This window comes from Corvus moneduloides, chromosome 20 (assembly GCF_009650955.1).
Source record: "Corvus moneduloides isolate bCorMon1 chromosome 20, bCorMon1.pri, whole genome shotgun sequence".
Classification (NCBI taxonomy): Eukaryota; Metazoa; Chordata; class Aves; order Passeriformes; family Corvidae; genus Corvus; species Corvus moneduloides.
In genome coordinates, this window is record NC_045495.1 from 1,285,762 (window position 1) to 1,300,136 (window position 14,375).

At 49.9% G+C, this 14,375-nt stretch overlaps 2 protein-coding genes across 9 annotated transcripts in view; both read left to right on the top strand.

Annotated features, from left to right (window-relative positions):
• The first annotated feature begins 4,676 nt into the window (after positions 1-4,676).
• DDX52 (DExD-box helicase 52) lies at positions 4,677-10,710 on the top strand. Of its 2 annotated transcripts, none has more exons than XM_032130257.1 (15): positions 4,677-4,800; positions 4,948-5,176; positions 5,476-5,606; positions 5,807-5,992; positions 6,224-6,367; positions 7,090-7,201; positions 7,490-7,562; positions 7,654-7,857; positions 8,239-8,329; positions 8,510-8,632; positions 8,851-9,001; positions 9,258-9,333; positions 9,505-9,576; positions 9,694-9,786; positions 10,058-10,710. In XM_032130257.1, the coding sequence occupies exons 1-15, from the start codon at positions 4,714-4,716 to the stop codon at positions 10,143-10,145; spliced, it is 1,860 nt and encodes a 619-aa protein (XP_031986148.1). In that variant the 5' UTR covers positions 4,677-4,713; the 3' UTR covers positions 10,146-10,710. The 2 variants fall into 2 exon arrangements, with proteins under 2 accessions (XP_031986148.1, XP_031986149.1); XM_032130258.1 differs by having other exon boundaries at positions 9,694-9,790; positions 10,058-10,087.
• Positions 10,711-11,488: 778 nt separating this feature from the next.
• The window catches only part of SYNRG (synergin gamma), a 37,190-nt gene continuing 34,303 nt past the window's right edge, over positions 11,489-14,375 (top strand). For all 7 annotated transcript variants that reach the window (XM_032130180.1, XM_032130181.1, XM_032130183.1 and 4 more), the window contains exon 1: positions 11,489-11,574. In XM_032130180.1, coding sequence (XP_031986071.1) covers positions 11,504-11,574 — 71 coding nt within the window. In that variant the 5' untranslated portion in view covers positions 11,489-11,503. The remainder of the gene's footprint in view (positions 11,575-14,375) is intronic.

A 14,375-nucleotide genomic window follows, 5' to 3' on the forward strand; every position in this document is an offset into this window, starting at 1 on the left:
AGGACCTGCTCCATCCATGGAGGTATCACACAAAGCTCTGTTTTCATGCTCCTTCCCCAGTCCATGGGCCGAGGAGCAGGGGAAGAGCACAGGGAAGCCTGAGATGTGCAGAGGTGGGATGTGAACGGCTGGGCAGGAGCATGACCTCTCCCTCACCTCCGAAGAGAGCACAGCTGTGACAGCTGCCCCGATGGGTAAATCCCATGCCCCGACTGCCTCCTGTTTGTGCTGCAGCGCCGTCAGTGCTGCCAGCAAAGTCACTGGGTCACAACCAGGTGAGCCACCCTCGCTGCCTGCCCCAGAGTCACGACAGGGCTTATCAAACCCTGAGCACGAGCCCTCAGCATGGGGCTCTGGCCGTCCCTCGGAGCAGGGCTCCTTGGGCTTATCACCTCCGTCACTGTGGGAGGAACGGAGCCAGGGAAACCCTGTCCAGGGCCCAACGCTGCATGCTGGCTGAGGTCTGGGGGCCTGGTGCCCGGGTCCCTGTGCCCAGGTGTGTGACAGCAGCCCGGTGCTGGTGCCCACCTTGCTGCCAGGGCAGTGCTGGGGCTGCCCAGGCCTCTGGTGCTGGCTGGGCTGCAGCCAGTCCGGCTCACACAGCCCAGCAGCAAACAGCTGGATCGCTCAGGAAGTCCCTGTGAAGGAGCTGATGTTCTGCTGGCCGTGAAGGCATCAGATGGGCCTCTTCGGGGACACCAACATGCAGCCGGGCGATTTCAGTGACTATAAATCGTCTCTCAGAGCGTGTGCACACGTAAGGACGGCGCAGTTGCACAACAGCACAGCTCACACACGCGGGCTTTCCAAACCCGTTCTGCCAGTCCAGCCAGATGGCCGGATCTGCCGGGAATGTCAGCAGGAAAGCCAGCAGCAGCAGCGTGGGGCTGTGCCGAGGCTGGGGCTGTGCTCGCCACGGCAGCAGCCCGCACACGGCTGCCCTGAGGTCCCGGCGCTGCCGGCACAGGCCACAGGGGAAAGCGCTGTCACTCCCTGCGCGCTGCAGACAGGCTCAGCCTTTGAAGCCTTTGAGCGGGCTGGTGGCAGAGTTTGAGGAGTACACAGAGAGGAATGCAGAGAGTGCTGGCCTCGGGAGGCCGGGCTGTTTGCGGGCGGTGCCAGCTCCCGCTGCGGTCTGGCCACGGGGCAGGGAGCGGAGCCCCAGGAGTCCCTGTGCCAGGCGCTGTGCGCTGATCCCACCTCCCGCTGACGTGGGGTGTCCGTGATGTGCTCGCAGAAGATCCTCGCCAGTCCGTGAAAAGGTTTGATGGGGGCAGAGATGTGAGTCAGGAAGACCAGCAGAACAGCTCTGGAACAGTTTGCTGTGCTGAACCAAGGCACTGCACACGAACACTTCAAAACGCAGTCAAGCATCCAGAGAAAATCTCTCTGCCTGCTCCAGTGCATCTCCGATTGTTCCTGCAGCTCCGGGGACTGCCCCGCCATGCCTGGGCTCCCCGCAGCAGCCAAGGGACCATTTAATCCTGGAGGATCCTTTTCCCCCCGCTGCGGCTGGTGGGAGACCCATGGGTCCCGCTGCAGCCCCCAGGCAAAGGAGCGGCGTGTGCGGCACAATGGGAGCAGCCCAGGCAGAACGGGAATGTGGTGCGAGCCACCAGCACTGGCAGGGAGAGGTCTCTGAGGCCCTGGACTTTATTTCTCTGACCCAGGGAGAAAAAAAGTCAAAAAACTCAAGTGTGCCCTAGAGTTGTCCTGTCCCGGTGTAGGCGTAATGCACAGCCATGGAAAACCCAAGCCTCAGGCATTTTATGCTGTCTTCTAATTCAAGGAACTTTGATTTTACTTTCCTACTCAGCGAAATTAATTCTCCTCTCTGTAATTAATATGCTGCTCAAATGGATTCTTAATTACAGATAAATCACAAATCTACACACTCAACTGTTATGCTTTTCAAGTAATAAAACGGATCGTTTGTCTTCCTCAGATGAACAGAGCCCAACCAGCACACCATTTCCCCCTTTATGAAGAATTCATTTGCCTTAGAAAGAAAGTCTTTAAAAAAACATTGCAAGGATTTCTTGAATAGGGGATCAAAGCTCCCACACTGCTGGAAACCATTTTTTGCTAAATAAGATGTGAGTAAAGGGGAAAAAAGTAAAAGTTTTTTGGTAGTGGTTGGGATTACAACACCCTTGGGAGGGACAAGGACGTGGGGTCAAGAAGTGGTGACCAGGTTAGCAACACAGGGAACAGAAGGGGAGGACAAAGGAACAGAAAGTGGAAATGGACAGCTGAATGAGGACGCATGTTTCTTTGCTGCAAGAGAATGGATGCTACATCAATTCATACTGAGAGCTAAGGGCTGAGGGCCTGTTAATGGATCGGGGGACACAGCAGGGATCAGAGGTCACGAGTGCGCTCGGCCGGGCTAATTGACTGTTATGTGCATATTAGTGATGATGATGTAGCAGGAGGGCAGGGCGTGGGGGGCACATGTGCAGAAGTCCCACTGTCCTGTAATTCCTGCCTTACCCTTGTGGAACAGATGGACACACACACACAGAAGATGCGGGCTTAGGTGGACTTCTCCAGGAGCCCACGGCTACAGGTAAGGAACTCAGACCTGGGTGTGCACGTGATGGAATAAACGCACTCACCGGATTTGCTTTGCCATCTTACGGGGTTTTATTTCAGCTCCACGCCTCAGGCACAGCCCAATGACCTGCCCAGGGACACATCCCAGCTGAGCTGCTCTGCACCATCCCAGAGATCCCCGAGCCCTGCAGGCATGGGGCTGTGTCAGGGTCGGGAGAGTGCCCAGCTGTTCCCCACCCACTTGTACCTGCTGCGGTCCCAGGGACTCCTGCCAGGATAACAAATGGAACCAGGAGCCTGGGCTCTCCCACACATCCCAGTCCAGGTCGTGGGCATCCTGCCAGTCACTCCAGGCAGAATGGGCAGCCCTTCCCTCCTCTGCTGTGGCTGTATCCAGCCCCGGCGTGCTGGAAGCGCCGTGTTCCTCGGCACGTACAGCCAGGGCAGGGGGTTCAGGGAAAGGCACGAGCTGCTGCAGTAAGTGCTGTTGCCCCCTCAAGGTGGCTGTGGCTGGGAGGTTGATACCCCCTTAGCCTGGCACGGGCAGATGTTTCCTGTTTGCTGTGGTGCAGCTGGAGTGGGAACTCCCCGTGAGGAGGCTCTGAGGAGGTTTGGATCAATGACAGGGAACATTGAGGCATCCTTTGCCTTGTGGGGTTTCTGCAGATGGCACCTGAGAGCGGCCCTTCTCTGCGAGGCTTTAGGTCACCTTGCTCAGAGCAGGAGCAGCAGAGTGACAAGAACCCCAGTAGCTCCAGAGGGTGGTCACAGGCGCCCCAAGGAATGGTCACAGCCCCAAGGCTGCCAGAGCTCCAGGAGCATTTGGACAATGCTCTCAGGCACAGGATGGGATTGTTGGGGTGTCCGTGCAGGGCCAGGGGTTGGACTGGATGATCCCTTCCAGCTCAGGATATTCCATGGTCCCTCACTCCCGGCACAGGGCTTTCTGCCCTGGGAAGCAGAGCTCCTCACTCCTGACACAAAAGGATTTCCCAGCTGACCGATGAAGAGAATATTCCCTGTTTCCTCACTCTTGAATCTGCCAACAGCATCCCTTGGTGAGTGATGGATATTGGAGATGATTTATAGTTCTTTGTTACGCAAATGCCTCCACATTCTTCCCCATCCTCTCGCAGCAACCATTAGTCACTGCTCCCCGCAGAAAAGCAGGAGCCTCAGCCTGGGAACTGCACGAAGGATGTGGAATTGAGTCTTTATTCACTGTAAATACACCACTGGGGACATAAGAAAGGGAATTGTCACCGTTGTGGTGCTCTGCACCCAGGTCCCTGGATCTGCTTCCACCCATTTGCTGGGAAGTTAAAAGTTTGGCAAAGAAAAAGCACTATGTATCAGGGAGAGAATGGCAGAGGGGAGGATCAGGTTTACCCAATTTTTCATCTCCAAGTTTGTTATTAAAGTAGTGAATGTTACAGGAGGAACAGCCATGACCTATATGTCTTAGAGCTCTTGGATTTCAGCAATGTATATCTCTAGCCTTTGAGACTTTTATTACATCAGTTTTTGTTGCTGCTAATTAGATTTCTGTTTGTTTTCCTTCAAGAACAACCAGGAAAAATCTGTATTGTTTTATCTGATAGAGAGTACTAGATTTACCTGCGCTATTGGATCTCACGTTTATCATAATGAATAAATACATCAATTAAATAAATTCTGATCTTAATCTGGGCAAACTTTCTTGAATGCCCTGAGGAGCTCAGCCAGTTGCTGGGTTGCTCCTGCCACGGCGTTAAGCATTTGTTTCTTCAGGCACACTTGTGAGGCTGGACTGTATTAGTACAAATCAAGGATTAAGCAAAGTGGTTGTGCACAGGGCAGCAACAACATCCTCCTGTCTGCTTCCTTCCAGACTGCAGGACTGCAGCAGAGCTGAAAGGGACCACATGGAGGCATCCACAGCCCCGCAGGGGGAAGGAATTCTCCCTCGTGCTGTCGCGACAGCCGTTCCCCTCCCTCTGCGGCATCTCCCGTGGCCTCGGGCCCGCTGCGGCCTAGGGAAGCCTGACCGCGCCGTTGCCATGGTAACGAGCGGCCATGACGCCCCCGCGGGGCGGTTGCCATGGTACCCGGCCGCTCCGCGCCGGAAGTGATCCCCGTTTCCGGCGGCGGCGCGGGGGATGCTGGGAGCGCGGCAGCATGGAGACCCATGAGCTGTTCCGGCGCTTGGGTGCCGGGGCTCGCTTCGACGTGCGGCGGTTCGGGAGCGACGCGCGGCGATTCGGGGTGCGGGCACACCGAGGGGAGGCTGGGGAGGGCTCGGGGACCGGCCCCTGCACGGTTCAGGCTCCGGAGCCCCGTCCCACCCGCCCGCGGCGCTGAGGAGCGGGGGCCTGGCGATGGTGTCTCACCCTTTTCCCTGTTGTCCCGCAGGTGGTTAAAGGGAACCGCGGCAGCGTCTCGCTGGAGAGCCTCGACTTCTTCGGGAACAAGGAGGGAGCCCCTCAGGGGTCTGCCGAGGAGGGCTGCGGGCTCGCAGGGGCTGAGGAGGAGGTGAAGCAGCAGAAGGATGGAGCAGGGAAGAACGACGGAGAGGTGGCAGGAAAGAGGAAAAGAACGGCAGAAAGCAGTGAAGGGAAAAGAAAAAAGAAAAAGACACGAGGTATTTGTACACACATGTGTATCCCTGGCAGGATCATCAGAGAATCCCAGAGTGGTTTGGGTTGGAAGGGACCTTAAAGCTCATCCAGTTCTGGGTTCTTTGGCTGGTCTGGCTCAGAGCTGATCTAATAACTGGGCCAAGATTCAGTGTTGAGACCTGGGCATGTGGTTGCCATCCTTCTGGAGTCTTCATTCGTTTTATTGAGAATGAGAGAAAAAAGGTTCTGAGATTTTTTTGTCTCCAAATAATGCCTGTCTGTATTTTACTAAAGGACATTTCAATTTGTTTGTGGCTTCCAGGAGCAGTATCAATGCCAGAGCTGTCAGAAAACAATGGAATAAAGTGGACGTCCTCTCTAGAAGCAAAATTTGAAGATGCCAAAGACAAAAAACCTACTGCAGAGAAGCTTGAACGCTTGAGGAGAGAAAAGGTGGGACCAGGGAATTCTGATGCAGCAACGAGTTCCTGGTGTTCTGTGGGTGTTTGATTTGAAAATTGAGGGTTTTTTGTGGTGATTCTTCTTGGAAGGAGGGTGACTGAGTGTGGGGGAAAGAATCAGGAGGTGAATCCATACGTGGTGAGTTTTATGGTGTTAAGTTAAAAAGAAGGAGTGTGTTTTTTGCCTTGTAGATAAATCGCTTCAGGAACCAGCACAGGATCAACATTCAGGGAACAGATCTCCCTGACCCCATTGCCACCTTTGATCAGCTTCAGAAGGAGTACAAAGTCCACCCTAAAATCATGGAGAATGTCCAAGCTGCAGGCTTCCATGTCCCAACGCCCATCCAGATGCAGGCAATTCCCGTCATGCTGCATGTAAGTTCTCTGGGATTTCAGGGATTCTGCCAAAATCTGGGGCCATGGCTGCGTTTGTGGCAGTTTTAAAGCTGAATCAACTGCATCAGAGTTGAAAGCTTGGCCATTACAATTTTCCTCATCCTCAGGTATTTTGGGTCAGTTTGCAGTATTGATATTGATGGGAATGTGATTTTTACTCCTTGTTTTTTTTTTTCTACTGGAATGTAACCCCTTTGTATTTTCTTACAGGGTCGGGAGCTTCTGGCTTCAGCTCCTACTGGGTCTGGAAAAACACTGGCATTTTGTATCCCTCTCTTAACACATCTGAAACAACCCAGGAACAAAGGATTCAGGGCTCTGATCATATCACCCACCCGAGAACTTGCCAGCCAGGTGTGTGTTGAGGGAATCTCGCACTGATGTACTTCAGTATTTTCACTCTGCATCAGCAAAATAGCAGCTCAGTAAATATTTTTTTCCTTTATTGCCCTCACATAGCAGAAAAAGCTAATTTAAATGTGTCTTTCAAGTCTTTTGACTTCTGTGAAGTAGGTGCATATCTATTATCTGGGTCTAATCTAAATGATTAGATTAGAGGCTCGAGGTTCTTTGATCATATTTTAAACTGCCCAATGCTCAGGTGCTCTTAAAACCTCCTTTCCTACTTGAGATTGCTACGAGAGGTTTATCTGTTTGTCCCAAACTCAGAATTTCAAGGAGTAACTTTATAACAAAGCTGTGTTATTAAAATGGAATAAAAATGGCACCTTTGGGCAGTTTTTATTCATGCGAGAGAGGGAGCCACATATGGTAGTGAAGTGAGTAATGCCTGTTAGAGAGCTGCATTTTATTATGCTAAGGAAACCAGAGAGCTTTCTCTTAACACTGAAATCAGGGTGGTGGTTGAGGCTCTGTCTTCAGGATGAGGTTGCCCGGAGAAGTTGTGGCTGCCCCATCCCTGGAAGGTGTCCCTGCCCATGGCAAGGGTGGAACAAGATTAGCCTTAAGGACCCTTCCAACCCAAACCATTCCACGATTCCATGATTGTCAGCAGTGTTTTGGTTAGAAAAGCTCATCAGCTCAGTTTGAAAATCCAATCTCTGCTGTCTTTTCAGACCCACTGGGAGCTGGTGAAGCTGGCAGAGGGCACAGGCTTCAGAATTCACATGATCCACAAGGCAGCGGAGGCAGCCAAGAAGTTTGGGCCCAAGTCTTCCAAGAAATTTGGTAACTGTTTTAAGGACTGAAGTGTTTCTAAAAATTTAAAAAATGTCACTGACCTTTCTCTCTGGGCTGTGTGGTGTTAAAGAGATGGTTAATGCCACTCAGGGTGTGCAGTCTGTTGTGCAACACTCAAAGAGTGGCAGGGAAGAAATGGGAAGTGAGCCTGACATGGATTCTGCTAAACTGTATCTCTGGCAGATTGGATTGGAACTGGTGTTTCTCAGGGCTCTGTTTGTTGGGTTTATTTTGTATCTTTTTTGACATTTTGCTTCTTTCCTTTTCTTTTACTAGACATACTGGTTACTACTCCCAACAGACTCATTTATTTGCTGAAAGAAGATCCTCCAGCAATAGACTTGAGCAGGTATGAGAGTCTGTTTCAAATGTGCTTTGCCACTCAAAAGTGACACTTCTCCCCCAGTGGCTCTCCTGAAAAGCAAACCTCCTGTTCCTAGCGTGGAGTGGCTGGTGGTGGACGAGTCGGACAAGCTGTTTGAGGATGGGAAGTCGGGGTTCCGGGACCAGCTGGCCTCCATCTTCCTGGCATGTACCTCGCACCTGGTCAGGAGGGCCCTGTTCAGCGCTACCTTCGCCCACGACGTGGAGGAGTGGTGTAAGCTCAACCTGGACAGCGTTGTCTTGGTTTCTGTTGGAGCAAGGCAGGTGTTTTCTGCTTTTTTATTTTTCTATTTCCTGCGAAATTGTTTTCTTTGCATCATCAGCCTGCTTGGTTTTGTGGCTGTTGTTAGTCAGCAGTGCAGGTTGGTTGTCTCCAGAAAAAAATTGTGTAGGCACGTAGATCTTTCTCGTGTGTTGAATAAAGTGTTCTTTTGCTTTGCCAATTACTTTATCATCAAATAAACATCAAGCTTAGGAACATGCACTGGTGAAATAGGTTTTGTTGTGAAGTATTTCTCATTCACCAGGTAATATTTTTATGGGGGTTATATATATTATATATATTTATTAATATATAGGATACTTATTTGTTAATGTATATAAAAACCATGGAAGTCTGTCTGTTGGATTTTTGGTTTCAGAAACTCTGCAGCAGAGACAGTAGAACAAGAGCTGCTGTTTGTTGGATCTGAGACAGGAAAACTAACAGCAATGAGAGAGCTTGTTAAAAAGGTATTTTGGAGAGACTGAGCATGTTCTTCCTGCTGAACTGAGCTGTGTTCTGTCAGGGACTCCCAATTTCCCAGGTCAAACACTTCTCTGTGACACACAAACCATTGCCCAAGTCTGCTGTGTCTCAGATTCTGCACAGAAAAGGACTTTGGAACCTGAGATAAATTTACTCTTTTGCAGGGTTTCGCTCCTCCAGTCCTTGTTTTTGTACAGTCTATTGAGAGGGCTAAAGAGCTTTTCCATGAGCTTATTTATGAAGGCATCAATGTGGATGTCATCCACGCAGACAAGACTCAGCAGCAGGTAGGAGGATTTTATTTCTGTTCAAGAAATGCTTTAGAAAGAAAGGTAAAAGCAAGAGTGTAACTCCAGGTAACCCTGGCAGCAAATTCCTGTGGGTTTTTGTTCAGAGGTTTAGTTTTATTCCTTAACATCACGACAACTTTAACGAAACAAGTTCACCTCCTTTCTCAAATTGTTTTTTGGGCTGTTTCCAAATATCTTTTCTGTTCTTTTCCTAGAGAGACAAAGTAGTGCAGAGTTTCAGAGCTGGGAAGATCTGGGTGCTCATCTGCTCGGCATTACTGGCTCGAGGGATTGACTTCAAAGGTGTGAATATGGTCATCAATTACGATTTGCCAACGAGTGCAGTGGAATACATCCACAGGATAGGTGAGGGATGGCTCACAAATCACCTCCTTTTTCCCATTTCTGAGGTCTTTATTGTAGATGCTCCTGTTTTTGTCAGTAATCTGTGAACCTTATGTAGGTGTTTCAGACATAGCTGTGCTTTCATTCACTAGGAGCACGGTTTGGGGATTGGCTGCTTGGTGTATGCTTAGTATATGAACATGCATCTGGAGGCTGGGGCTGTGAGGAGGAATAAAGGGAGATGTTTAAAGTAACATCTCTTTGCAAAATTTGACAGGTCGTACTGGAAGAGCAGGACACAGAGGAAAGGCAGTCACTTTCTTTACAGAAGATGATAAACCTTTATTACGGAGGTAATGTGTCTTTTATTAATAGTGTCTTTATTTCTTGCTTTAAAAAAAATCACCACAAGACAAAAGACCAACAACAAACCAGCCAGTTTGTTTGGTTTGCTGTTTTCCACAAAAAATATTTATCACTTGTCCGTGCGCTGGAGTTGATCTCTTCCCTTCTCTCCTTTCCAGTATTGCCAACGTTATCCAGCGCGCTGGCTGTCCTGTGCCAGAATACATAAAACATTTGCCCAAACTGCAGAGGTATGTTCATTTGAGCAGTTTACCAGTTTTTAATTAGTGCTTTTTAATAGCTTTTAGTAGTTTCTAGAACTAGAATCTCTAGTAATTTAATCTTTCTTCACTAAATGTTGTTCTCAGCAAACAAAAGAAGAAATTAATTAAGAAGCCTTTGACAAGAGAATCCATTTGTACCACCCCAAAGTCCTTCTTGAAAAAAGGCAGAAGAAAAATGTAAGTAAGTTTTTCTGAAGAGGAGGTAAGCAATGCTGTTTATCCAGAAACAGCCCAGAAAGTTTAACCAAAGTAACACATAACTTGTTTGGATGAACCACCCAGTCATAATGATACTAGTGATGAAGTTTTAGTGACAGTATCTGTCTACTGGAGATTGGATTAATGACAGCATTTTGCCTTGTGTGGTGCCATGTGTCAGGTGACAGCATGCTGAGTTTAAGCCACTGGTTATGCTCAGGTGTCTTGATCTCCAATGTGTTTCTTGTAGGAAAACTACAAAGGAAAATATTAAGGAAAAGAAGAAAGGTAAAGAAGACAAAAAGGGCAGTAAATTACAGACTGTTTCAGAAAGCTGAATTCCGACTGGTGAGCTGGGGCTGACACCTCTGTCTGTGCTGGAACAGAAGAATGAAGATGGCAGCGATGGTGAAGGGAGAAAAACATTTCTTATATTCCCTTCGGGGTGAGGGTGAAGGTTTACATGATAGAAGGTCTCTACTGAAATGCCAGGAGAGAATTCCTGGATGCTTCTTACAGAAGCTGGAGCATGTGCTTGTGCAATGAATGCCGTGTATTTCTGAGAATAAGATTGTGTTACTTTCACACAGTTTTGTACTGCTGCTTGAAAATATTGTCTGTGTTCAGACCGCCCCAATACATTTGTCAGACACTTTCAGGAGATTCAGAGACAAAAAACATACAATGTTTACTCTCAGGTTTGATAAATGCAGCTGTCAGAGACTTCCCTGGACACTTCAAAAAAGCCACTTGTATGTGAAAGTAAAGCCTTCCTCTTCCTACTGTTTTTCTTCTATAAAACTATTTTGAAATAACTGATACTTTACATGTCCAGTAATTTTGTACTGTTTTGTAATTGAGCCTGAAACCAGAATAAACAAGGTCATAAGATGCTAATTCAGAGACCTGCCTGACTGTGCAGCCTCGATGGAACAAGTCTGCAGGCAAAAGAGGCCCAGCTCTGTGTGCTTTCTCTCCCTTCATCTGCCCAGCGTGTTCTCAGCCCACCCGGCTTGTGTCAGAATTCCAGTCAGGCAGGAATGGCTTCTTTGCAACTACAATCCTTTAAGGGAGATTTCCTGAACACGATTGTCTTGGTTTGATCTAGTTTGGATGGGGCAGCCACAGCTTCTCCGGGCAACCTTTGCCAGGGCCTCACCAGCCTCACAGGGAGGAATTTCTTCCCAATATCCCACTTACCCCTCCCTCTGTCAGTGTGAATCCATTCCCCCTTGTCCTGTCACTCCGGGCTCTTGTAACACGTCCCCAGGTCACCCCTGGGGGAGGTCGGGCCGGAAGGGCGGCACTTTCTTTTCCTTTTTACGGAAAAGCGCTGCTTTGGGTGCAGGGAACCGGCGTTCCTGAGGGGATGCCGGAGCCCCTCATCCCCTCCCAAGCCGCTCCCGGGGCACCGCGGGGCTGCGGAGCCGAGGAACCCAGCGGCTGTGTGGGTGTGGAGCCGGGGCGTTGTAGGGCCGTGACACGGAGGCGCTTCGGCGCTGCGGCTCAGCGGGGTTGTGGAACGGAGGAATCGAGTCGGGCTGCTGCTCCGTGGGACTGCATCGGCGGGGCAGCGGAACGGAGGAACCGAGGCGCTGTAGAAGCGGGCAGCGGCGGGGCCGGGGGCGGTGCTTGCCCGGGCCGGCCCCGGAAGCCGCCGCCGCTCCGCTGACAGACGGCGGGGCCGAGCGCGAAGATGGCGCTGCGGCCCGGGCCCGGCGCGGGGGGCGCCGGCGGGGCGGGCGGCGGAGCGGCCGGGGCAGCCAGGTCGGTGGCGACGGAAGGGGAGCGGGCGAGGAGCTGTGGAGAGGGAGGGGACAGATGGGGCGATGATGGGGAATTGAGGGGAGGCGGGGAGGGGCAGAGATGGCGGGAGATGGAGGGCGGTGAGAGGGCTGGGGTGGGGGCTCGGGGTGCAGGTGGGATGTGAGGGCACAGGGGTCGGGGCCCAGGTGGGGCGTGCGGGGTTTCTGACGGGGGTGTGGGGGTCCCGGGTTGAGTACGTAGGGTCTCAGGTGTGGTACATGGGGTCCTGGCCGGGATGTGTGGGTCGCAGGTGTGGTACATGGGGTCTCAGGTGAGGTACGTGGGATCTTGGGTGGGAGTCCCAGATGGAGTTCATGGGTTGTCAAGTGAGCTTTGTGGGGTCTTGGGTAGGGTGTGTGGGTCGCAGATGTAGTACCTGTGGTCCTGATGAAGCACCGAGGTCCCTGGCAGGATGTGGTGCGTGGGGTCTTGAGTGGGGTGGGGGTTCCCAGGTGTGTTGTGGGGGATGCAGCCACGGCAGCTCTGCGTTTCGCTGAGATTTATTCACGTTTTTGGGGGCCCAGCTGATCCCCCGGTGTGTCCAGGCTCGGGCAGTTGCACCCCACTTGTCGTCAGGCTCTGCAGCTGCAGTCTCAGATATTGGGGTGGGAAGGATTTGGGGGTGTCGGCAGCAGTAAATGTTCCTGTCACCGCCGGGCAGGTCTGTTTGTGGCCTCCCTGGGGACTTCCCTTTTCCCCTCCTTCTCACAAAGGGCACCTTGGCCAGAGGGAGGACTGAGGAATCATGTCGGGAGAAAGAACCGGTGTCAAAAGAGATGTTGTTGTGTTTCTGGAAAGGTTGGAAAACTGGATTTCACCACCTTTGAAGACTCGAGTAATGTTTTTTCCATGTAGGCTCTTGTGTGCTGTTTATCTCTTGTCCTACTTCTAGGGAGGCAGAGGAAATTTTGCATTTGACAGTTAAGTTCATTGAGTTGTCTCGGATATCCAGAGCCCACGGTTTTGTCAGGGTTATTGAGTATATAGGTTCTGAAAAATAAAAGGATTTACAAATCACCATTTCCTATTGATACTATTTTGGTTTCTTTGAGGACAAAGGCTGGAGGTAGAGGAAAAGTTCTGTTCTGTGTCTGTGTGGGTTTTTTGCCTTATATCACTTCAGTTTTTATGCATTTCTGTCATTCAAAAATACTCTGACAGTCTGTTGCATTGATAGAGTTGTACTGCTTGGGAATTCAGGGGTTTAAAAATCCACTTGTAGATGGGAAGATGGTCTGTGTGGTTTGGAGCTGTTGGAGTGAAGTTTCAATTTTGAAAAGGAGTTGCTTCTCCCCGTGCTCCTGCATTTTGGCTGAAGCTGTTGCTTGGTTGGTTTGGGGCTTCTGGTGGTTTTTTTTAAGCTCCATAGTTTAAATACTCATTTAGTAGGAATTAATGGATTTATAGTACTGCTTTAAGAGGTCTGTTGTAGGGTGGTCACTTTGTTCCCTTCTCTTTATTGTATCTGTGCAGCATATCCCAAGTCGGTCTCACACAGGACTGTCCCTTCTCTGGCTCCCTCAGCCATGAGAACCAGCTGCTTTCACTGATTGCATTTTTGCATCTCCAAAAAAGTAGTTCAGTGATAAATTCCCATTGCTGGAATGAAGCTGGAATGGTTTGTGGCCCTGCCAGTGTGGCTGGTGCTGGCAGTTGCACAGCTGAATCCTGGAATGAATCCGTGGTGGATCCGAGCAGCACGTACGGGGCTGTGCTGCCGGAGCTCACTTTGCTACTTTGGACTAGCTCGTCTTCCAGTGCCCTCTAATTAGCTGAGGGGTTTTTTGTTGACTATTTCTTTTTATTTTTTCAGCAGAGACTTATAAATAAACCAGGAGCTCTGTAGAAAAGGATAAATATTTAATAGTTTGGCCTTTACTTGCTTCCAACAAGCAGTGGTACCTCCCGATGCTCGTTCAGTTTACATTGCATTTGCTGGTTTGGAGAATTCTTGTTGGCCAGGTTCTCCAACAAGAAGGGAAACATGAGGCTTAGAACACTTCTACGTGCTTAGGAGATCTGTAGAAATTGCATTTAATATTTCACCATTCTGACTAAAGTAAGTCTGTTTGTTTTCACGTTGATACTGTATGCCAAGGACTGGATTAATATGACTGAACTGAGTTAAACAGACCTTGGCTGTGGTGAGAACCAAGCCCTGCACGTGTTTGGGGCTGGAGTGTGTGAGTCTGTACAGTGCTTGAAAGAGAGAACTCCAGATGGTGGGGATTGAGGATGGCAAGACTGGACTCACTGGAAAGCACAGGTGTGTGATAGTTGTGGAAGGAGAAATCAGCACGCAGTGGTCAGGGCTGAAGAAAGCTTCAGGATGATGAAGTAAAAAGCAAATGACCGTGTGACCCGCTGCCTGTACAGTGGGGAGATGCAATTTGCTCCTGGATAAATGCATAATTTAAATTCCTTATTTTATCTTAGTGCTCATATTACACAGCTCTTTTATATTTATAAACCAGGTTGGCTTTCAGAACTTCCTGCAGCCATTTCTGATGGCATTTTCTCTTGTATTCTTAGGCAATTTCTTTTACATCCACCCTCGGAATTGAACATTGAGTATCTATAAGTGTGTTTCTCTTCCACTGCACTTTGATGTAATAACTGCCTGGGACACTGAGTGAGGTTCTTGTTTGGGAAATTGCTGCTGACGTGGGTTTCTGCAAGTTGCTTGCAAATGAGAATATTAAACTAGGTCCTTTTTTGCTGTTTGGCAGCTGTTTGAGAGTGAGGGCTAGCAATTTCCATTA

Bases quoted from the DNA above. Each gene is read 5' to 3' on its own strand.
- DDX52 (XM_032130257.1), top strand. From the start codon at position 4,714: ATGGAGACCCATGAGCTGTTCCGGCGCTTGGGTGCCGGGGCTCGCTTC. The intron at 6,368-7,089 runs GTGTGTGTTGAG...CTGTCTTTTCAG, and splicing joins CCCGAGAACTTGCCAGCCAG to ACCCACTGGGAGCTGGTGAA. The intron at 9,577-9,693 runs GTATGTTCATTT...TGTTGTTCTCAG, and splicing joins CATTTGCCCAAACTGCAGAG to CAAACAAAAGAAGAAATTAA.